The 25,505-nt window shown below is 39.8% G+C and overlaps 1 protein-coding gene across 1 annotated transcript in view; it reads left to right on the plus strand.

Moving 5' to 3' along the window:
- LOC126416346 (hemicentin-2-like) overlaps positions 1 to 25,505 on the plus strand; it is an 856,604-nt gene that overhangs the window by 588,482 nt on the left and 242,617 nt on the right. Inside the window, exon 3 of the mRNA XM_050084025.1 lies at positions 19,443 to 19,733. Coding sequence (XP_049939982.1) covers positions 19,443 to 19,733 — 291 coding nt within the window. The remainder of the gene's footprint in view (positions 1 to 19,442; positions 19,734 to 25,505) is intronic.

A 25,505-nucleotide genomic window follows, 5' to 3' on the forward strand; every position in this document is an offset into this window, starting at 1 on the left:
ATGACTGCACCCGGATGCTTGTCCCAGGGAGTCAGGCTCGACCTCTCGTGGCCAATAGCGAAAGTGTCTGCGGTCGGACGTATTACAACAACCATGACTCTTTTTCAGTTACAGGCCACATGTCTTACGGATGCACGTTATGTGTCTTTAATGCAGTGGTTTTCATTGCCTTATGCATCCTCACGCCATTGATCACATCTGGTTTTTACGCCTTCTGGGAGGTTTCCCACCCCAAGGAGAAGAGAGTGCCCAGAACCTCTGTCAACCCCTGCACCCTCTTTGGCACGGCCGTTGGCAGAATGAGAGTGACTTCTTATGCCAAAAGTCTTCGGCCAGCAATTAATCAAAATTTAAGCGGTTGTGGGTTTCGAACCCGGGACCGAGTACGTTTTCATATCTAATCAGAGACTCCATCCCTCAAATTTTTTTTACTACAGAGGACAGATAACCCTCAGACCATACCCAGACCACGGCTGATACGAGCTGTTTAACATTACATAACATCAGTTAAAGAAATTAAAAGTTAAGTACATGTACTGTAAATTAGTGGATTAAAATTAAATAACATATTAAAACAGTTGAATAAGAACAGTTCAACAACATACCTTCAGAGGTGAACAAATTCCCCACAGCATTACTAGTTAATGCTGTGGACAAAGTGAACTGTCATTGTAACCTTCTGTTGAATTAAAAGAAAATAAAGGCTGCTCGTCAGGTCATTCGCGTGAATTATGTTATCACTATCGTTGTATATTAATGTACGTCCCTGATTATGCACATTATTTTTATCTGCTCTTGGCACACGTGACGTTGATGATAGTATTGATAGAGACCTCCCTGAAAATAAAAAAAAAATGTTTTGCTATCAATAACTTCTGAACTATTGAAATTTCCGTCACTGCATCGATGTGTCCCTCACTGTGACCATGTCACATTTGATTAAAGCAGATGTCATGAATGACATTTAAAACAAATTGAACAGTACTTGGAGAAAGAGCATTATGAGTTTAGGGGAAGGAAAATAAAATCACATTGTTGTCCTGATACTAACGAAAGTGTTTTGTAATTACGAAGTGTGTAAGAAAATATATAATGCTGCACTGCATATTCCGTAATATATCAAACGTCAATTTCTGATGTAAGAAATACACCTTTCAGCTATAATTACACTCGATATGTTTACCGATAATAATCGCTTCGTACGACATTAGATGTTTAAAAAATATTGTTAATGTAGCACGTTGTGTCATTTCATGATATTATTGAAGTACAGGTAAGCATGTATACCACTGACTGACGTTAAAATATGTTATGAAAGGGTGAACTGGCTGTTACTACTTTGTGGACTGTACAGTGATAAAAGACTGATTTTCAGTCTATACAGCAATATCAGCAATCAGAGTACAGCAATATCATGTCTTAGAAATAAAAACTAGCTGGAAGAGGAAGAAGTGCTTGGCAATTCTTACCATTCTCTTGTAAATTGTTTGAATTCATTATAGAATATGAAATGCAAATAACAAAACTCACCAAACAGATTAGCTTCAATGGAAGACATGCATTTTAATATGTTTATGACTGAAACTTAAAACTAGCAAACTCTGTGATGGGTATAAATTACATATTGAGAATGTTAGCTGAGCCCCAGAAGAGTTATCAGCTACTTACATGCATAACAGCGCCAAAAGAAAGATCGCCGTGGGGACCGGCTACTGAGTCAAAAATTGGTATACGGAATACAGGTATATATTTCCATCAGTTTACTGCTATCATCTGTTATGGAGTACCATAACAGGTGAAAGCAGTAGATAGACGGCAACGACAAGAAGGGAGTATATTGCTAAAAAAACCTTCGCAAATAAAAAGTAATTTTTTAACGAACAGCGAGCAGACGTATGGCAGTAATTTCTGAAGATATTTGTATCGAATATTCTGGACTGTGGCTATGAAGGCTGGACATTCGAAGAATAGAAAAGGAAAACGAAGTAAAATGGGCCGAAAATATGTATTTGGAGGACACAAACATAAACATCTGGATCGCGAGAAAACGTAGGAAAAGTACATTCATTAGCACCAAACCTACAATGAAACCAATATTAGTTTTTCATATAGTCTGGAGTAATGAGTTTATAAAACTTTTGGGAAGAAATCATAAGACTCAGATAGAAAGTCCAAACTGCAGAGAGCATATTGCCACACTCACACATTGCTCCTCTTTTGTGTTGACAGACTATGGAAATAACCTTTGCAGTAGTACTACAGGTACAGGACTACCATTCAGATTCACAAAAGTAACACTGGAACTAGGCAGGATGATGCCATCATATTCACAAAGACGCTTTCCGAGACAGAGACAAAAGTACCATTTGAAACTTCCTGGCAGATTGAACCTGTGTGCTGGACCGAGAATCGAACTCGGGACCTTTGCCTTTGCCGCGAAAGGCAAAGGTCCCGAGTTCGAGTCTCGGTCCGGTACACAGTTTTAATCTGCCAGGAAGTTTCATATCAGCGCACACTCCGCTGCAGAGTGAAAATTTCATTCTAGAAAAGTACCATAATTTGCAGAACTATGAAACACAGAACTAGCCATAAATAAGGATTTGGAGAGAACGCTGATGAAAAGAAAAGAAGAAAGCAAAACCGACATATTTCTTCAGGAAGACGAAAACTAGGCGTCATATTTTTCTCGCCAAACTAGCTGAAGATTTGGTTCCAACACACATCAAAAGAAGGGAAAAAGTAGGACTTCAAGTAACTGTGCTGCAATATTCCTGTGTAACGCTGTTTGGAAAGAACGAAAAGCGAACAGGTGTCATGTGAATTCATGTAATCATATGTACTGATTCGGGCAATCACGTGTACAAAGCCTGTAATACCAGCGAAAAATTTAATTCCTGACCATAAGGTAGTTGCGGCAGCAATGAGACCAAATAAATTGCAGGTGAATTCCTGATGTTTGCTTTTGTGTATTTTGTGATTAATTAGCGACCAGTACGACCACGTATTTGAAATTTTTAGCAGTGCTCTGTATCCTATTACAGATAGCGAAAGAGGGTTTATCTAGCTTAAAACTGAATCGCAGCTTGAAATGCCAGAAATCGGCAAATAAAACAGTAAAACCAATATCGTCTGAAAATAATTATTCTCTTAATCCTAGAACATCTAAGTTGTGTCTCCTAAATCTTTATATTATATTTCCTGAGCTTCAGAAAAGAACTTAGCTATGAATATTTGTACTGCAGTTTCCTAATTTTACTATTTTCCTAGCTTCATGTTTTCCGCCTGTAAATGATAAGAAATAAGATTGTTTACTGTTTTATGAAACCTAAATTGATTTTAAAATATATTAATGCATTACTACATAGCCCTAGTCTCCCAGAGTCATTTCAGGTTTTTTCCCCCTTGGTCTATAGTTAACTGTTCATTATATTCATTCTCGATGTTGAATGATGTATGGTAGCCTAAAACATATTTGTATTTGTATTACGACATATCTTATACATTATTAACACATGAAATTCTTGAGGCCTCTGATGATCTCAGCGGTTTCAGTGTTTTAGATTCAGACTACAAACCAAACGAAGAAGATAATGTTGGGGAAGACGATGATGAAAGTGTTGTTGGTGAAGTAAGAAATCTGCACAACTGTGCAGATGTTTAGGAAAAAGAATACGAAGATGATATACATAATACTGAAAGCACCGAATGTCTTTGGAAAAAAACTGCTTTGTGTGAAATAAAATTTCACCTAAGGATACAAAAGTACGGTAACATAATACTACCAAATTTCAGGCTTATAAATCAAATGATCTCCCTTGAAAACTACTGTAAACGACATACGCATTTGAGCTATACATTTCTTCAGGTGTTATAGAGAGAATTACACAGCTTACTGACAACGAAGCTGTAAGAGTGTATAAGGAAAATAATTTTGAGAGGTGTTGGAGACAATGTGATAGCACATAAATATGAGCTGTGATATGTCTCTTAATAACAGCTGGTCATCTAAATAGCAATTTGTCCAATGTAAGAGTGTTGTGGAGCAAGTACACTCCACCAATATTTAGAGCCATGGATGGTCGTCATAGCCTTAAAGACTTTTTATTTTTCTTGCGTGTCGATGACAAAGCTACAAGATGTTTTGGAATACAGAGCGATAAATTTGCTGTATTCAGAGACTTATGCCAGGGCATAAATCGCGATCTTTGGATATGTTCTCCACAAAACGAAAATCAAACGTTCGATAATCAATTAGCACCATTTCGGGGACGGTTTGCATTTAGACAGTAAATGGGTTCAAAACTTTGCTGGACAAAAAGTTTTCTGGATAAGTGATTGTAAAAATTGCAATCCACTGAAATGGCTACCATGTCTAGATAAAGAAAGACATGAATGGTAAATATTTTGATTTCAATACTCTCACTCATCTTAGATCAAAGTATATCGACATTCGTCGAAATATTGCAATGATTATTCCGACAACTACCGATACACTCTGCTGTAAGAATGGTTCAAATGGCTCTGAGCACTATGGGAGTTAACGTCTGAGGTCATCAGTCCTCTAGAACTTAAACCTAACTAACCTAAGGACATCAAAAACATCCATGCCCGAGGCAGGATTCGAATCAGCGTCCATAGCGGTCTCGCGGTTCCTGACTAAAGTGCCTAGAACCGCTCGGCTTCAACGGCCGGCTGCTGTAAGATAAGTGACAACACTGACACCAATATTTCTTCACATCCAAGGGTCTGCCACTACAATATGTGTTGGCACTCTTAGGAACAGTTCGGCAAAATAAAACATTTGTTCCTACTGAATTTTTGCTAAATAAAACCTAGGAGAAACACACTCCTGAATTTGGTTTTACTCGCAGTCACACGACACGGTCATAGTTTCAAAAATGGGTAAGTGCAGTGCTATCTTCTACAGTGAATTACACGTCAAACCAAATTACCGATGTGCCCCTCAGCCTGACGTAATAAAATACTATAATACGACAAAAGATGGGACTGACTTATTAGATTAGATGGTGCCGAATATGTGACGCATTGTCACAAAAGCGACATATTACGTCAGAAAGACGAAATAGAGGAGTCATATTTTTCTCGCCACACTCACTGAAGATCTGGTTCAAAAACATCTCAAAAGAAGGCAAAAATTAGGACTTCACTTACCTTTTATTAAATATACATAAAGTCTTGTACAAGAACGTCAAACTCAATTGCAGTAGTCAAAGAAAAAACTGCAGCAGAGAAGAAGCGTTGTTACATGTCCGACTCTGAAAAGGAAGAATGCGGAAAACTGTTTGTAGTAACTGCACAAGAAACGTATGTCGTTAACATTCAGACTCTGTAGAAAATTGTAACACTTGCTTTCTGTGAAAATAAGACACAAAAACAGAACTTTCTCTCGAATAAAGTCTCTCAAAACCATTTACAAATTATATGAGATAGGGTCTTATTTTATATTGTTCGTCGTTCAGTGATTTCTAGAAAAGTAAGTAAAAATTTTGCTTGTTAACCACATTTAATGTTTATATTTGCATTAATGAAACATTTCTACAATAGTATTTATTCGTATTTTCGCAGATGTCTCAGTGAAAATAAAGCATTATAAAAAAATTTACTTGACACACTCACCTTAAGCGTTCACTATAATAAGATCTTCTGGGGTTCATTTGGTGTAGTGCACACCTGGTCTATATGTTGCGCCTTTGATTAATAACTGAAACGTCCTTGGTCCCGGGTTCGAAACACACCACTATTCCAATTTTGATTAACAATCAGCATTCGAGGCGGAAGAGCACCGGCATAAGCAGTCAACCTTATTCTGTCAACGGCCCAGGAGTAAAGAGGGCGGTGGAGTGGAAGGATGATCAGGGCACTCTTCTGTAATGGGGATGAGAGACTGTCTCTAAAGGCGGAAGCATCAGCGGTCATCAACGCCATCAGGATACAGAAGGCACTGGAAATCACTGCATGAGAGACATATAACATGTATCCACAGGACATGTGCCCCATATTTGAAGAAGTGTCATGATGATCTCTCCATCGGCAAAAGAGTCCCCAATAATCCACCTTTCCCATTTCCGAGTGGGAACTGCCAAGGGGGGAGTGACGCTGAGAAAAGACTGAATAACCAACCAAAGGAAAAGGTTCTACGACTCGGGTCGTGGAATGTCAGGAGCTTGAACATCATAGGGAAGCTAGAAAATCTGAAAAGGGAAATGCAAAGGCTTGATCTGGATATAATAGCGGTCAGTGAATTGAAATGGAGGGAAGACAAAGATTGCTGGTCAGAAGAGCATAGGGTAATATTGATGGTATAACAGTTATAGGATTCGTTATGAATAGGACGATGGAGTAGAGAGAGCATTACTCTGAACCGGTCAGTGACAGGGTTGTTCTTATCAGAATCGTTAGCAAACCAACACCGACAACGATAGTCGCAAGCTGAACACAAGCAGATACAGAAAGTGTGTGAGGATACTGAAAGGATACTACACAACATAACGGAAGATGAAAATCTAATAGTCACTGGGGGCATGAAATACAGTTGTAGGGGAAAGATAGGAGAAAAGGTTACAGGAGAATATGAGCTTGGGACAAGGAATCAGAGAGGAGAATTACTAATTGAGTTCAGTATTAAAGTTCAGCAAGTAACAGCCAATACTCTGTTCAAGAGTCACAGGAGGAGGCGGTATACTTGGAAAAGGCTGAGAGATACGGGAAGATTTCAGTTATTATACATCATGGTCAGACAGAGATCCTAAATCAGATACTGAGTTCTAAGATGTACTCCGGAGTAGATATAGATTCAGATCACAATGTAGTAGTGATGAAAAGTAGGATGAAGTTAAAGAGATTAGGCAGGAAGAATCAATAAGTAAGGGAGAGGGATACGGAAGTATTAAGGAACGCCGAGATACGCTTGAAGCTCTCTAAGGTTATAGATACAGAAATAAGGAATGGCTCAGTAGGCAGTACACTGAAGAGGAATGGACATCTCTAAAAAGCACTGACGCAGAATTTGGGAAGAAAACCATACGTACAAAGAAGGTAACTGCGAGGAAACCATGGATAACAGAAGATCGATAAAAGAAGGATGTTCAGAAATGTTCAGGTAAATTAAGGAATACATAAATACAACTTGCTGCAGAACGAAATAAATACCCTAGGAAATTCAGGGAAGCTAAGACGAAATACCTGCATGAAAAACATGAATAAAGCGAAAAATAAATGATTTTCGGTAAAGCTGACTCAGTATATATGAAAGTCAAAGCAAAAGTGGTAACATGAAGCGAGAAACGGGAATTCCACCGTTAAATGCAGAGGAGAGAGCCAGAAGATGGAAACAGTATACCGAAGGCATCTATATAGAGGAAGATTTGTCTGATGCCATAAAAGAAGAAAGAGAAGTCGATTTGGAAGAGTTAGGCGAGCCAGTATTAGAATCAGAATCTAAGAGAGCTTTGAAGGACTTAAGACCAAATAAGGCGGAATGGATAGAAAACTTTTTATTATAATTTGTAAAATCATTGGGCGAAGTGGCAACGAAACGACTATTCAAGCTGTTGTGTAAAACGTATGAGTCTGGTGACATATCATCTGACTTTCGGAAAAACATCGACCACACAATTTCAAAGATTGCAAGAGCTGACAAGTGAGAGAATTATCGCACTCTCAGCTGAACAGCTAATGCTCAAAATTATTTACAAATGTAATACACAGAAAAAAGACAAAGGAAACTGTGTTAGATGACGACCACATTGGCTTTCGGAAAAGTAAAGGTACCAAAGTGGCAACTCCGACGTTGTAGTTGATAATGGAAGCAAGCCTAAAGAAAAAAAAGGACACTTTCATATGATCTGTTGACTTGCAATAAGTGTTCGACAATGCAAAATGGTTCAAGATCTTCGAAATTCTGAAACAAATAGGGTTAAGCTATAAGGAGGGACAGTTAATATACAATATGTACAGGAGCCAAGAATGAATAACAAGAGTGGACGACCAAGAATGAAGTGCTGGGATTAAAAACGGTTTAAGACAGGGATGTAGTCTTTCGCCCTTAGTGCTCGGTCTGTACATTTGTAAGTAGGCTGTTTATGTTTTCTTATTGGCAACGTTACGTAGCGCTCTGTATGAAAATCATTGGCTGTGCTGTGTGCAGTCTGTGGCTAGTTTGCATTGTTGTCTGCCATGGTAGTGATGGGCAGCAGCAGCTGGATGTTAACAGCGCGTAGCGTTGCGCAGTTGGAGGTGAGCCACCAGCAGTGGTGGATGTGGGGAGAGAGATGGTGGAGTTTTGAAATTTGTAAGACTGGATGTCATGAACTGCTATGTATATTATGAGTTTTCAACACTATTAAGGTAAATACATTGTTCTCTATTAAAATCTTTCATTTGCTAACTATGCCTATCAGTAGTTAGTGCCTTCCATAGTTAGAATCTTTTATTTAGCTGGCAGTAGTGGCGCTCGCTGTATTGCAGTAGTTTGAGTAACGAAGATTTTTGTGAGGTAAGTGATTTGTGAAAGGTATAGGTTAATGTTAGTCAGGGCCATTCTTTTGTAGGGAGTATTGAAAGTCAGACTGCGTTGCACTAAAAATATTGTGTGTCGGTTTAAGCACAGTCATGTATAATTTTTCAAAAGGGGACGTTTCATATGTTTTCAAGTTTGAGCGTGTCGTATTTGCGATGCTTTCGACAAAGAAATGTCAATAGCGAGGAAATGGCCTTTTTTTTTTTTTTGCACCTAATGCCTTTCTTTTGTCAGATGACTACCTCTCAGCTGGGCGCCCAGAACGCATTACGTCAAGGTCACTTACCTTTCTTACTCAAATATTTATGACAGCAGTTTCCGCTACAGTGACAGTCTCATATAAAAATATTTCACAGGTCAAGAATTTGTGTTACAAATCTGTAGAAACAAAATCCTATTGATATAACAGTGTCCAAAAAATTTTCGGCGGCATTCTAATACATTCATGCATTTACATACATTTCGTAACTCTTAAAGTACGATTCTTGGTTTCCAACAACCTTTTTCACAAGCCAGAGACCTAACCACTACTCATTATTCCTTACCTTATTCGTCGACACTTCTTCAATATTTCATCATACCACATATGTGGCATAATCAAATAACTCATATAGCATCAGCTTATTGAAAATAAACATACCACAACAGCATAATACACATAGTCATCGTAACAATAACATCATAACACCTCAGTCAAATCTCAAAAACTTTGTAGCTTTCTGCAATAATGTCAAAACCTAAATAAAAAACCTCTGCTCATTTCGACAGTGTCATCTACCTCCAACGTCCTTTAAAAATCATGATCCCATACCAAATACATTATTCAGAGCTTTCATAGTATCACAATGGTTCTGAAAAAATACGAACAGTTCACAAAGTACAGACAAAATACAATTTCGTTAGTATGAAATTATCCAACTGTGTAATTGCGTAAACATGTGTCACTGATGTAGTAAAAAAATGTTTGTTTCTCTGTTAAATAATCAGGTAGCTGTGTAATTCTGTGTTGGAGAAATATGGTACCGATGTGTAAAGTTGTATTAGCAAATACCATATTAGCTAGGGCTCCTTGTGCTTGCCACACACATGGTACACAAACTAAGCGTGTACCCCCCTGAGGATTAATGTAATTATACCCTTAGGTGTTACAGATTACAGCAATGGAATGAAATGTATCATGGTAAACTTTCTTTGTAATTAAAAAATCTTGAAAAATAAATGGATTTAGTACAAAATTAATCTCTGAAATGCATGTCCTGTAGCGCTAAATGTGCGTCTTGCTGTAAGATAATTCTGTTGAAGTGTCGTAGTTATCGTCCTCTTTAAGCAAAGTTCTGCTGAAGTCAATATACTTAATCATCATAAACGAAAGTGAAATGCTTTGCGTATGGATACTGTAGTTATTACCTACCTTACCGTGATCAAGAAAGTACTATAATGTAACGTATTGTTGTGCTACGAAAAAGACTGTCTCATTGTAGCTATACCACAAAAGTTACTACTAAAACATGTTTTACTCTCCACAATAATACAGGAAAACTGTGCAGAAATAAAACAGAAACACTGCAAAAGCTACATTGTATATTGTCACTCATTAGTAGCGTCATGATAAAATCGTGTAGCTGTCACATAAACTAACCACTGTGTCATCTGGTATCTCACAGAAAGTACTTTAAATCCAGAATGTATTTTCAAGGAAACCAAAATGATGCATTAAAATCTCATTAGCAGTACTGGTAAATGATCTAAGCATGTAAGCCTTATAGTCGTTACGTGATCGTGCAGCTAACAAGCAAGAATGTACAAATACAACACTGTGTCATCTGTTCACTATAACAATGCATTTGTAAATTCTGTTTAAAAATGTTCCCTAGGTTCTAGACTGGATATTTAACTTCAAACATTGTTGCACGGTAACAGTTTCTAAGTCTGACAATGCATACTAGAAATGTGAGGTGAAGAGTTTTATGGCAAAGACAAAGTTAAAAAGCAGATTATCTTTCAATAAACGGTTTTACATGTGAAATATGGTGTAAACCTTTACTCTTCCTACTACGCAGAGCTTCAGCTTCAGTGGAATTATCATGTGGTATATCGTACATCAGTAAAGAATGCTAAAATTTTTCTCAATGTTAGCGTCTATGTTATTTTTCTCTGAGCCAGCCGGCGCACGTGGCTGCCTGCGGTGCGAGTCGTTGTCTGTCTCTTTGTTGGCACGCGTCGTTATTGGGATTTGGAGGTCTAACTTCTACAAATTCACCCTGTCAAGAGGGCCCCGCCCTGTTTGAATCCCGCCAGTTCTAATGCAATTCAGGTCTGCTGTTACGATCATATCGTCTATCGTCATGTCGGTAGATTCCATAGTTTCTTTCTTCTCGGTCACGTGGTGGAGAATTTCTCCCTGAAATGTAACTGCATGCTGGACCGTTGCGTCTAAAGTTATTCTGTCTCCCTTGATAATAATTATTCTGTTTCCCATATTGTCTGTTTCTCTGATTTTCTCTGTGATAGTCACTACCGTGGAAAGGTGATCTTTCCCTGTAATTATTACTCCTCTGCCAACGGTTGTCATGCGGGTGGTTTCTGTTTTGGTCACGATTTGTGTTGTGAGAATAGCCTTGTCGTGTCCAGTTACTATCTCTGTCGTCACGGAATTGTGACGGATGTGATTGTTGTAAGAGTCCCTGAAAAGCTTCAATGTCGTCTTTGCAACGTCCTGCCAAAATAATATGTCGTAAATGTTCAGGTAATTTGATTAAGAAAATGCGGATGAGTTCTGAGGGGCTGTATGGGTTTGACAGGTACTGATTCTTGTGCAACATGTCTTCAAAATATTTCACAAGACTGGAGAATCCAGATTGTTCAAAATGTTTTACTCGGTCTTGTGTAGCTTGAGACCAATATGCTGAGAGGAAGGCATGGTAAAATTCTCCTTCACTGTGACAATCGTGAATGACCGATCGCATTCTTACAGCTGGTTCATTCTCTAAATAGCCACACATAAATTCTAATCTGTGTTCTAACGACCAGTTGGGAGGAAAACAATGAGACAATTGATGGAGCCACGCTTGTGGATGAATGTCGTTGCCAGAATTCTTAAGTGTTTTGAATTTACGTGTAGTAATGAACAGCTTATAGTCAAAGTCATCATGTCGGCGAGTCGCATATCGGTCATTGTTACGTCGTTTCGGCGGTTCCATTTCAAAATTCGGTGCACCTTGCCAATTTCTTTCATAATTTCCGAAATGCGCTGTGTTATTATTCTGTGTCTGTTCCGTATTTCTATGTCCCTCTTCCCGTATTGGGGCGCGAGTGTCCTCTGAAATACGTAATTCTTGTATTACCTGTGTCAGCTAATCTTGTACTTCCCGGATTTCTCTTTGGTGTTGCGTAATAATTCGATTCTGATTTTGTTTCAATTTCCTAATTTGTTTGCACTCTTCTGTGTCATTAAAGACTACCGGTTTTGTGTCATTCAGATTATCATCTACCTTTGTGGATAAGTTAGTGAACTGATCCGAAAGTTCGGCGACTTTCTCCGATAGTGAACACATTTCCTCAGTGTTGAAATCGAATCTACTGTGTCCTTCAGGTTTTCCTGAGTTTTTGCAAGTTGCGTAACCGAATCGGTAGATGCAACTGAGTCAATTTTAGCCCACAAGGTCTCATGATTTTCATGAACAATAGTTTGCAGTTCTTTTATGGCTGCTTCGTGATTCCGTAATGCATTTTCATGCCGCGAAAAAATAGGTTGAAAATGCTCACAAATTTGTGTTTTTACGTCATTACAGACTTTTTGACATTTCGATTCAATGTTATGTAACTCAGTAGTTAAATCTTCACGTGTTTGTTCAAGTGTGGTGTCTAACTTACGAAGATTTTGTTCCATTGTGTCTAACTTTTGAAGATTTTGTCCCATTTGTTTCTGATTTTGTTCAAGCGTTGTGTCTAACTTTTGTAGCCTTTGTCCCATTTGTTGCATTAACTGTAATAACAGTGCACTTGTGTCTGAAACATGTTCCTCAGTGCTTTTCGGCAGTGAATTTGCACCGGCAACATTCACATTTTGACAAGCGGAAGATGTGTCTTGACTCATTTGAGAAAACGGTGAGAACCGAAAACCTAAGTCTACAGTATTTGCAATATTGTGTTCTGTCATTCCCGATTCCTGAGGCGAGCTGTTGCCGACCGATCGATCGATAATGCTTCCCTGTTCACTAATTGTTTCACTGCCTACACCATTATTTGCAGCCCGCTCCATTTCCCTATGCACAATTACCAAATTACTACTTTGAAGCCGGCCGAAGTGGCCGTGCGGTTAAAGGCGCTGCAGTCTCGAACCGCAAGACCGCTACGGTCGCAGGTTCGAATCCTGCCTCGGGCATGGATGTTTGTGATGTCCTTAGGTTAGTTAGGTTTAACTAGTTCTAAATTCTAGGGGACTAATGACCTCAGCAGTTGAGTCCCATAGTGCTCAGAGCCATTTGAACCATTTGAACTACTTTGAACATTAGTTAATTCATTACTCTGCGGCGCTAACACACTGCTTTCGTCTTCACTGTCATTTCTCATATTACTTAGAAGCCTAGTATTACGTTTTTCACACGCCATTATTGTCGCAATATTTCACACGACAACACAGAAAAACACAATTGGAAGAGCAAAAATAAGAGAATACATTAACATAGCACTGAAAATAATATCTAGTTAATTGCAAGCGCTGCAGCGAAATACTTGGTGCAAATCTACATGCATGCCACAATAACAATGAAAGACTGCAACTACAAAGGAGATTCTCTCTACAATTACGCGCTAGCAATAAACAAAATCTACACTAATTACAGAAACTACAAGAAAAAAGAAATCAGAATATTCCAATGAGGTATCCTCGGCTAAGGGTCGACATATGCAACGTCCCCTTTTGAAAAAGTATACATGACTGTGCTTCAACTGCCACACAATATTTTTAGCGCAACGCAATCTGACTTTCAATAATCCCTACAATAGAATGGCCCTGACTAACATTAACCTATACCTTTCAAAAATCACTTACCTCACAAAAATCTTCGTTACTCAAACTACTGCAATACAGCGAGCGCCACTACTGCCAGCTAAATAAAAGATTCAAACTACGGAAGGCACTAACTACTGATAGGCATAGTTAGCAAATGAAAGATTTTAATAGAGAACAAACAATGTATTTCCCTTAATAGTGTTGAAAACTCATAATATACATAGCAGTTCATGACATCCAGTATCGCAAATTTCAAAACTCCGCCATCTCTCTCCCCACATCCACCACTGCTTGCGGCTCACCTCCAACTGCGCAACGCTACGCGCTGTTAACATCCAGCTGCCGCTGCCCAACACTTCAATGGCAGACAACAATGCAAACTAGCTACAGACTGCACACAGCACAGCCAGCGATTTTTATACAGAGCGCTACGTAACGTTGCCAATAAGAAAACATAAACAGCCTACTTACACATTGCAGAATCAATTATGGATATAAAAGCAACGTTCATAAGTGGAATTAAAATGTAAGGTGAGAGTATATCCATGATACGATTCACTGATGACGTTGCTGTCATATGGAAAAGTGAAGATGAATTACATAGTCTCCTAAATAGAACGAAGATTTCAATGAGTACAGATTATGGATTGATAGTAAACCGGGCAAAGTCGAAAGTAATGAGAAGTAGCAGAAATGAGAACAGCGAGATATTTTACATCAGTACTGATTGTCACAAAATAGATGCAGTTAAGCAATTCGGGTACCTTGTTAGCAAAAAACTAATGACGGATGGAGCAAGGAGGACACCAAAACCAGACTAGCACTGGCAAAAATGGCATTCCTGTCCAAGATAAGTCTATTAATATCAAACATAGGCGTTTATTTGAAGAGGAAATTTCTGAGAATGTGTGTTTGGAGCTCAACATTGTATAGTAGTCGAACATGAACTGTAGGAAACCGGGAACAGAAGAAGATCGTAGCATTTGAGATGTGATATTACAGACGAATGTTGAAACTTAAGTGGACTGATGCGGTAAGGTATGGGGACGTTTTGCGCAGAATCGTAGAGGAAAGTAATATGTGGAACACAGTATCAAGTAGACTAAAATAAAAATCTAGTGATGTTGTTGTTGTTGTGGTCTTCTGTCCTGAGACTGCTTTGATGCAGCTCTCCATGCTACTCTATCCTGTGCAAGCCTCTTCGTCTCCCAGTACCTACTGCAACCTACATCCTTCTGAATCTGCTTAGTGTATTGATCTCTTGGTCTCCCTCTACGATTTTTACCCTCCACGCTGCCCTCCAATGCTAAATTTGTGATCCCTTGATGCTTCAAAACATGTCCTACCAACCGATCCCTTCTTCTAGTCAAGTTGTGCCACAAACTTCTCTTCTCCCCAATCCTATTCAATACCTCCACATTAGTTACGTGATCTACCCACCTTATCCTCAGCATTCTTCTGTAGCACCACATTTCGAAAGCTTCTACTCTCTTCTTGTCCAAACTGGTTAACGTCCATGTTTCACTTCCATACATGGCTACACTCCATACAAATACTTTCAGAAACGACTTCCTGACACTTAAATCTATACTCGATGTTAACAAATTTCTCTTCTTCAGAAACGATTTCCTTGCCATTGCCAGTCTACATTTTATATCCTAAATAGCAAAACTCCTTTACTACTTTAAGTGTCTCATTTCCTAATCTAATCCCCTCAGCATCACCCGATTTAATTTGACTACATTCCATTATCCTCGTTTTGCTTTTGTTGATGTTCATCTTATATCCTCCTTTCAAGACACTGTCCGTTCACTGTATCCACAAAATCTAGTGATAAAGAAGGAATAATCACTAAAGAGAGACCAAATGACATTCTGTATACGGACTCTTGAGCCGATGAAGAATAACTCTTTCGAAATATTCTAGTTCTCTCGTATTTATCTGCTAGATTTGAAAAGCTTCTTAATTTCAGTGGTTTAAACTGTTACGTTAAGGAATCGGAATATAGTAAGTAATATACTGAAACGTACATTACTAGAACAAAAGCGTTTATGTGAGAGTAGGAAGCTGCAACCTGACATACAGGAAACACAAACACTATTCATAAAACTTTCCTTTCACGTGTCTGTAATGTGTCCATCAGGTAATACCTGAAAATTCCTGTCACTCTGCTGTGCTGGGAAAGTTTACATTATTTTTCTGCATTAAATTAGCACTCACATTTTATCTAGCTTCGAAACTTGAGACTTTTAATGGAAAAAGGAAGGAAAAAAGATAAAGGCTTAACGTCAGTTGACGGAGAAATCTTGAGAGGTTTAACAATAGTTAGAACTGGACAAGTATTATTAAAGCAACCGACAACTTCTCTCTCTCCCTCCCCCACCCTCTCACTCTGTCCCTCTCTCTCTCTCTACCTCTCTCTCGCTCTCTCTCTCAATGAACAATCTCACCTTTCATCTCACCTTCAGTGGTTCAGGGAATGCATGAGACACGTGAGCTACAGTAGCCAAACGAGGATTTAAGCCCGTTCTTTCAGAGGGTGAATACAGTGTGTTAACACTCCGTCTGCACGCTCATTCATTGAGCTGAAATGCTAAGTAAAATAGAAGAAACAGTAATACAACAATATTTTTGTTACTTTTGTTACAGTACTTACCTTAATTTGAGGCATAGTTCTTTATTTCTCTCGCAAACAGTATTTAATTTTAATATTGTTTTGTGTATGATTTCGCCAGCATGCGTAGTTCAGCGATATTTAAACTGGAAGGTGGTAGCCAACGTCATTTTGTGCTACGTTTCACGGCATAAAGATGGCTCTCTGTGGTACGGCGATATTTCATGTTTTCAAGTTTTACTACGATATTGTGTTAAGAATAGAGCTTGAGGAACTATGCCAGCAACGCACCATAGCAGAAACGGTCAAAGCCAAACGAAGGCAGTGGGCCGAACATGAGGCCCGGTGGAAATTCACAGATGGCCTCGGAAGCTTGTGGATTCTACACCTACAGGAAAGAGATCCCCAGGGAGACCCAAGAAGCGCTGGAGGGATGGTCTCCATGAAGATTTAATCCAAGCATCAATAGATGTGGACGGATGGCAGATAGCAGCAATGGACAGTATATAATGGAGGAGGAAACTTGCAGCAGCTTGCGGTCCACCGGGCCTGATCACGTAGAAGAAGAAGATTCTGTTGTGAAGTGTCTCATTCGTAATATCCTTGAAACAGTAGCTACAGCCGTCATACCTGTAACAAATTTGTTATTAAACGTCATATGAACGATAACTTATATTGTACATCGTAAAAGAGTTTATTGGCGTCAAAGACTGTATACCCGTATTACCATGGTCAAATGCAAACCCATTTTTGAGGCGGTATACATTGGAAGTCTAGCTGAAATAAATGCTCGAATCAATGGTAAAGTCCGAGAACTGTAGTTCATAGTATTTATGTATTCCATTTCGATTTCTGAATACATTTGGTTGCTATAGCTTGAACTTGACCGCTGAAATAATAATTTGAAAAGAGGTTCTGCGTCACTTAAGAAAATTGTAGAACTTTAATGAAATGAAATATACTTTTATAAAACTCCAGACAGAACAGAGTAACTTTGGATGTTTTGAAGCGCCGAAGGAATTTCTGAATACATTTGGTTGCTATAGCTTGAACTTGACCGCTGAAATAATAATTTGAAAAGAGGTTCTGCGTCACTTAAGAAAATTGTAGAACTTTAATGAAATGAAATATACTTTTATAAAACTCCAGACAGAACAGAGTAACTTTGGATGTTTTGAAGCGCCGAAGGAATTCTAACTGTGAGACTGGAAGTGCAACGTTTTGGACTGAGTCTTCCCTGGCCCTAGCAAGGATACCTGCACACCTTAACAGGTGGATGGGGATTGCCCCATATGTCGCTTAGCTGGGAAAGAATGGTTGGTTCGGTAAAACGACGCTTTCATAAAGTACTCGGGCGGAGCAGTCTGAACGCGGAGACACTACAAACTGTTCTGCAAGCATCGAAGCCGCACTCATTCCGAGACCTATCTTCCAGACTGATGACGACATTCTCACGTCAGCGCTCTTCCTTGTAGTAATCGAGCCAACAGTATCAAGTGACTTAGTAAAAGAATTAAAGCTTCAGCAGAAACAAAGACAGAACATATGAAATCGTAGAAGCAAGGTCTCTCATACCATACAAAAATGGTCAACGATATGAAAACTTTTTAAGAAGACTCACTGTCATACACACAGTACCACTGCTTCTTCGTAGTTAATGAATACGTAAACTTATGATACTGCTTCACATTCATTTAGCTATTCACGTATGATGCTGTTCAGGAGCAAGGTGTTCGAAATTCTCATAATGGTAACCTATAAGAGAGGACAGATAATATACAGTATGTACAAGATCCTAGAGTCACCAATAAGAATGGAAGATTAAGATCGAAGTTCTCGGATTAATGGTAAGACAAGGAGGTAGTTTTTTGCTCCAAGCATTCAATCTGCACATCGAAGAAGCAATGACTGAAATAAAAGCAAGATTCAAGACAGCATTAAAATTAGAGGTTTAATGATGTCAGTGATAAGATCCGATTAAGACAGTGCTATCTTCAGGCAAAGAAATGAGGAATTAAAGTTCGTGTTGAATGGAATGAACATCCTAATGAGTACAGAAAAATAATACAGAATAAACCGAAGCAATTACGGGGAGCACAAAGTGCTCACTGAAGGAATAGTTTTTTATAATGTATAGTGATATGCACAAAAATCTTTCTATGGTTAACAGTGGAAATCGTTGTAAGTAGGCTGTTTATGTTTTCTTATTGGCAACGTTACGTAGCGCTCTGTATGAAAATCACTGGCTGTACTGTGTGCAGTCTGTGGCTAGTTTGCAGTGTTGTCTGCCATTGTAGTGTTGGGCAGTTGGATGTTAACAGCGCGTAGCGCTGGGCAGTTGGAGGTGAGCCGCCAGCAGTGGTGGATGTGGGGAGAGAGATGGCGGAGTTTTGAATAGCGCTCTGTATGAAAATCACTGGCTGTACTGTGTGCAGTCTGTGGCTAGTTTGCAGTGTTGTCTGCCATTGTAGTGTTGGGCAGTTGGATGTTAACAGCGCGTAGCGCTGGGCAGTTGGAGGTGAGCCGCCAGCAGTGGTGGATGTGGGGAGAGAGATGGCGGAGTTTTGAAATTTGTAAGACTGGATGTCATGAACTGCTATGTATATTATGAGTTTTCAGCACTATTGAGGTAAATGCATTGTTTGTTCTCTATTAAAATCTTTCATTTGCTAACTATGCCTATCAGTAGTTAGTGCCTTCCGTAGTTTGAATCTTTTATTTAGCTGGCAGTAGTGGCGCTCGCTGTATTGCAATAGTTCGAGTAACGAAGATTTTTGTGAGGTAAGTGATTTGTGAAAGGTATAGGTTAATGTTAGTCAGGGCCATTCTTTTGTAGGGATTATTGAAAGTCAGATTGCGTTGCGCTAAATATATTGTGTGTCAGTTTAAGCACAGTCATGTATAATTGTTCAAAAGGGGACGTTTCATATTGTATCAAAATCTGTACACTATTTCTTGATATCAGCCTTCATATGCAGACACGAAACTGTGATGGGGGCCGGGGTGGTCTGAATTTACAATATGTTTGGATCTTTTGATGTTTTAGTAACCACTGGGTTGTAAATTATAAGAACTATTTGGCAAATCGAGTATAAAAGGAAATAAAAAAGCACGTTAATCTTATAAGACATATGACACTAAATGGTGAGTGTCTTTCTTGCAGCTTCGGTCGCTAGTCTGTCCTCAACTGTCAGACGCTAAGAAGCTTCACAGCAGACAGCGTGACCACTCTAGCGTTGAACTGTGCTGTCACCGACATGCGGGTGCTTTTGCAGACGACATCGCGGCCTCCTCCTCGGTGGACGCTGCGTTGGCGACGCCCTCCCACTCCGCCGCCGCTGCTTCCGGCCCCGCCTTGTGGAGCGTCTCGTCCGCCCCCGCATCCCGCTCACGCCTCGTGTCTACCCTGGCGGCGCTAACGACACCAGCGTCGACGCCACCTGCACCCAGGCTGGCGGCGCTGATGGCAGCACCAGAACCGAGGCCTCGGGCGAATCCCGGATACTGGACGCACAACGAGTCCGCCTGGATGCCCACCAAGTTCCTCGACTTCGACCACCTGGACGGTAAGACACCGATAATGACGTTTAGACTGTCCTCTCATTGTCTTTATTGTATATGATTTTGCAGTACCAATCTTCTTCTCACGATTGGACTACTTTAAAGAGGAAGGCATATTGTAGTAGAGTACAGCGAGAGGTTTTCAATTTATCGCAATTGATCTATTGGTGCCATATGATGCACATTTTATCAAAATTTTAACGAAGTACCATTTAATCTTACTGGAAATGGCTGTCATACTAGAAATATGTGACACGATGGCAAATTAATGTTTGAGGTATTTTAAGTAAGTGCTTATAATACAGACTTAGACGAGTGATTCATAATGGACCATTTCAGATTGGTTAGAAGAATTTTAAGAATGCCTCACACCATACAGAAATGGTCAACGATATGAAAACTTTTTAAGAAGACTCACAGTCACACACACAGTACCACTGCTTCTTCGTAGTTAATGAATACGTAAACTTATGATACTGCTTCACATTCATTTAGCTATTCACGTATGATGATGTATAAATGGCAACTAATAGCAGATTTATAATATAGTAGCTGTTTAACGAATGTTGTAATTTAAGTAATAACTCATGCAAACAGTTGTGCACCATTTCAGTGTAGTCGGTCCATCGTGAAAGTTACGGGACTTACTGTATTTCTTATGTAGAAGCTACGTCAGAGCAGTAGCTACTGTGGTAACTTGAACTAAAAAGTGTGAACAGCAACTGTGCAGCCGGCCGAAGTGGCCGTGCGGTTAAGGGCGCTGCAGTCTGGAACCGCAAGACCGCTACGGTCGCAGGTTCGAATCCTGCCTCGGGCATGGATGTTTGTGATGTCTTTAGGTTAGTTAGGTTTAACTAGTTCTAAGTTCTAGGGGACTAATGACCTCAGCAGTTGAGTCCCATAGTGCTCAGAGCCATTTGAACCATTTTTGAGCAACTGTGCATGCGACCAGCCATTTGTGAGCAGGCGTGCTACTGTATTTTGTCAAGGTTGTTGTGTCACAGGTCGCAGTGGAGCAACATCTCTAAATCAAGTCTGCAAGACATTCTCTTGAAATTTTTAAAGAAGAGAAAAGTATGGACAAAGTTTGTCCCACACACCATGAGTCCCGAACAAAAAACCACTCATGGACGGCTATCGCGACGTGACTGAAAGGCAAAACACGGACAGATCTTGTCTGGAAAAGTAATCGGGGTTGAAGAGGCTTAGCATTATCGATATTAACTTATCACAAAACGTCGATGTGCAGATATTCACATCAAATACGAACGCTTTGACAACGTATCTGTATTCAAGCAATTTGAACAACATGTGAAAGAGGAACTTATATTACTTTTTTACGCTTGACTGTATGAACGTTCTGTACGTTGTACTAAATTGGGGCGAGACTATGTGAAAGATCTGAAGCATCAAAACCACTATATTATGATTTCTATGCCTTTTATGAACCCAGTCCCGAAACGTCCAGTATTGGCGGACGATTTTCCGTATCTTGCATCTGTAGCACTCAGTGCTGTTACAGTTAAAAAAGACAAATAGGTAATTAATCAATATTATAAAAGTAAGTGTTCTATATGCGTACCGCTAAAACTCAGAAACGCGTCCCTGTTCGATCAAGCGAATTATATGGTGTGCTAGCCTTCTGTTCCCATCCAGGAATAAGAGTTTTACCTGAATCCGTACTTTTGAAGATAACAATTGTACATTTCGGAATCTGGAAATTTTTAGAGAATTCAGAACATTCGAGAGTATTCGAGAACATTCCAGAACTTTCGAGAGAATTTGAGAGCATTCCACAACATTCCAGAATGTTGCGGAATGTTCCACAATGATCCTATATGTTCTGGAATGTTCGGAAATAGTCTGGAAAATTTGGGAAGATCAAAGAATGTTCGGAATCATCCCAAATCGTTGTGGAACATTCCAGAACACTCTCAAATGTTGTGGACTGCTCTGGAACATAATGAACCATATAAAGCCTTTTTGCTGTGTTTTGGAATACGCCACTGGTGGGCCTGCCCATTGGTAGGGGCATGTAAAGCAAGGTTCGAACGTCATTTTCTTATCAATGACGGAGGGAGGAACCGAAAAAAATAGTGCAGTGATGAACAAAAACAAACAGTGATGTATGAGTAATGAAAGTGATACAGTGGCTGAACATAAATCGAAAAGTGTGTAAAGAGTACTTGGAGAATTTTTTAATAAATAGTTTACTTACATTTTAGACAATGCCCAAACGTAAAAAAAGAATGAGATCTTGCAAGTTGTGAAGCAAATCGGCGAAAACAAACAGAACACAACACGGCGGTCGGTAGGTACTGCTTGTCCTTTGAGTCCTGTTCGTAAAGAGTTAGTTAGTTAATCATTTATACATCGGGCGATGGTGTGCACATGTACACAATTACATAGACATCCGGTCTCACCTCCTGGAATTTTCCCTTTTTCATCAGGCACTTTATTTCAACGAATAAATAGACACTGACTACTGGATTACGGATAGAACTAAAATATTACAACTGTAGGCATCACATCTCTGGGAACCACGATCAAGATAACTGTAATCAAGAAAGACTCCGTGTAGGTCACTTGTTACGTTTTGTTTGGTTTCGACCTGTAACACGGTTCATTTTCTGACATTTTCTACTGTAAAACGGGTGTGATAGTATATTATTAACAATTTTGTACGATCATACCAATTTTTCTTCTTCTGTCATTACGTTGATCTAAATGTGACCTGTATTGCGCGCCGAAAGCGGCAATCCTAATGGGCTATAGTAGGATACAGCTAGTCTCCTATACGGATTCCTTCTTTGATCCATACACATTACAACAATGCATGTATGAATATGTGTGTGTGTGTGTGTGTGTGTGTGTGTGTGTGTTTGTATGCGTGTTTCCCATCTCCTCCCTTAACCAGTGGACCGATTTCGACCATACTTGGTACACGTATACCTTACTGTCAGACAATAATTGCTGTTTGGGTAAGATCCACCTATTCATCAACGTTAAATATCTTCAACCTTTCGCGGCCCGGTCAGCAACTGTATGAATATTAATTTTAATTTTAATAATCAACAGCCTCAGTTGTACCGTTTACCAAGATTTTACTTAGGTTTCAGTTGGAATAACCCAACCTTCTTCAGAATAAATGTAACTACCGTTTGTCCATAGTAGACATCGTCAAGCTAAAACTACAAATCCATAAATTATCGTCAGATTGTAAAATCTTCCAATACAGCAGTCGTGGCTGCCGCATCGCCGACGCGAAGTGGGGCCGAGGCAGATTCAGACAAGTTTTGACTGTCTGACGATGATTTATGGATTTGTAGTTTTAGCTTGCCGATGTCTGCTATGGACAAACGGTGGTTACTGTTATTCTGAAGTAGGTAGGGTTATTCCGACTGAAACCTAGGTAAATTCTAGGCAAGCGGTGCAACTGAGGCTGTTGATTATTACAGTTAAAATTAATATTCATCAAAGTGTTGGAGGTGGGGGTGGAAAAGTGGCGTTGCCCGTGTCGCATGATTTCGCAGACTTTATTTATCCAATATTTCAGAATAAGACACCTTTACAACTCGCAACAAAGTTTACACATCAGTCCAAACCTTTATTAATTTTTTTCTCGCTGACAACCCATACAAAATAATCATACAAAAAATGTTCAGTGGTAGCACACTGGACTCGTGTTCGGAAGGACGACGGTACAATCCCGCGTCCGGCCATCCTGATTTAGGTTCTCCGTGATTTCCCTAATTCACTCCAGGCAAATGCTGGGATGGTTCCTTTGAAAGGGCACGGCCGACTTCCTTCCCCATCCTTAATGAGACCGATGACCTCACTGTTTGGTCTCTTCCCCCAAACAACCAACCAAACCAAACCAAGAAATGTTCCTCGATTACTATTTTTCCTCAGTTCATGCTACAAGCACCGCATGAGACATGATGTTATAATTTTTTAATTCTTTACTACGAAATGCATTAGCGAAGCAATTCACAGACAGTATGCACATATACAGGGGGGGTCTATTGATCGTGACTGGGCCAAATATCTCACGAAATAAGCGTCAAACGAACAAAGAACGAAACTTGTCTAGCTTGAAGGGGGAAACCAGATGGCGCTATGGTTGGCCCGCTAGATGGCGCTGCCATAGGTCAACTGCGTTTTTTTAAAAAAGGAACCCCCATCTTTATTACATATTCGTGTAGTTCGTAAAGAAATATGAATGATTTAGTTGGACCACGTTTTTTCGCTTTGTGATAGATGGCGCTGTAATAGTCACAAACGTATGGCTCACAATTTTAGACGAACAGATGGTAACAGGTAGGTTAAAATACAGAACGTAGGCACGCTTGAACATTTTATTTCAGTTGTTCCATTGTGATACATGTACCTTTGTGAACTTATCATTTCTGAGAACGTATGCTGTTGCAGCGTGATTACCTGTAAATATCACATTAATGTAATAAATGCTCAAAATGATGTCCGTCAACCTAAATGCATTTGGCAATACGTGTAACGACATTCTTCTCAACAGCGAGTAGTTCGCCTTCCGTAATGTTCGCACATGCATTGACAATGCTCTGACGCATGTTATCAGGCGTTGTATATGGATCACGATAGCAAATATCCTTCAACTTTCCCCACAGAAAGAAATCCGTGGATGTCAGATCCGGTGAACGTGCGGGCCATGGTATGGTGCTTCGACGACCAATCCATCTGTCATGAAATACGCTATTCAATACCGCTTCAACCGCACGCAAGCTATGTGCCGGACATCCATCTTGTTGGAAGCACATCGCTATTCTGTCATGCAGTGAAACATCTTGTAGTAACATCGGTAGAATATTACGTAGGAAATCAGCATACATTGCACCATTTAGATTGCCATCGATAAAATGGGGGCCAATTATCCTTCCTCCCATAATGTCGCACCATTCATTAACCCGCCAAGGTCGTTGATGTTCCACTTGTCGCAGCCATCGTGGATTTTCCGTTGCCCAATCGCACATATTATGCCGGACGTTACCGCTGTTGATGAATGGCGCATCGTCGCTAAATAGAACGCTGGCAAAAAATCTGTCGTCGTCCCGTAATTTCCCTTGCGTGCAGTGGCAGAACTGTAGACGACGTTCAAAGTCGTCGCCATGCAGTTCCTGTTGCACAAAAAAATGGTATGGGTGCAATCGATGTTGATGTAGCAATCTTAACACCGACGTTTCTGAGATTCCCGATTCTCGCGCAGTTTGTCTGTTACTGATGTGCGGATTAGCCGCGACAGCAGTTAAAACTCCTACTTGGGCATCATCATTTTTTGCAGGTCGTGGTTGACATTTCACATGTGGCTAAACACGTCCTGTTTCCTTAAATAACGTAACTATCCGGCGAACGGTCCGGACACTTGGATGATGTCGTCCAGGATGCAGAGCAGAATACATAGCATACGTCCGTTGGGCATTTTGATCACAGTAGCCATACATCAACACGATATCGATCTTTTCCGCAATTGGTAAATGGTCCATTTTAACATTTGTTTACGTACTACACGAGTATGTAATAAAAAATGGGGGTTCCTATTTTTAAAAAAAGGCAGTTGACAACCGTTCGACCTATGGCAGCCCGATCTAACGGGTCAACCATAGCGCCATCTGGTTTCCCCCTTCAAGCTAGACGAGATTGGTTCTTTGTAGGTTTTTCGTTTGATGCTTATTTCATTAGATATTTGGCCCAGTCACTATCAATGGACCTCTCTGTATATTACTGAATGCAAGTCTGACAGT

Source organism: Schistocerca serialis, chromosome 8 (assembly GCF_023864345.2).
Source record: "Schistocerca serialis cubense isolate TAMUIC-IGC-003099 chromosome 8, iqSchSeri2.2, whole genome shotgun sequence".
Classification (NCBI taxonomy): domain Eukaryota; kingdom Metazoa; phylum Arthropoda; class Insecta; order Orthoptera; family Acrididae; genus Schistocerca; species Schistocerca serialis.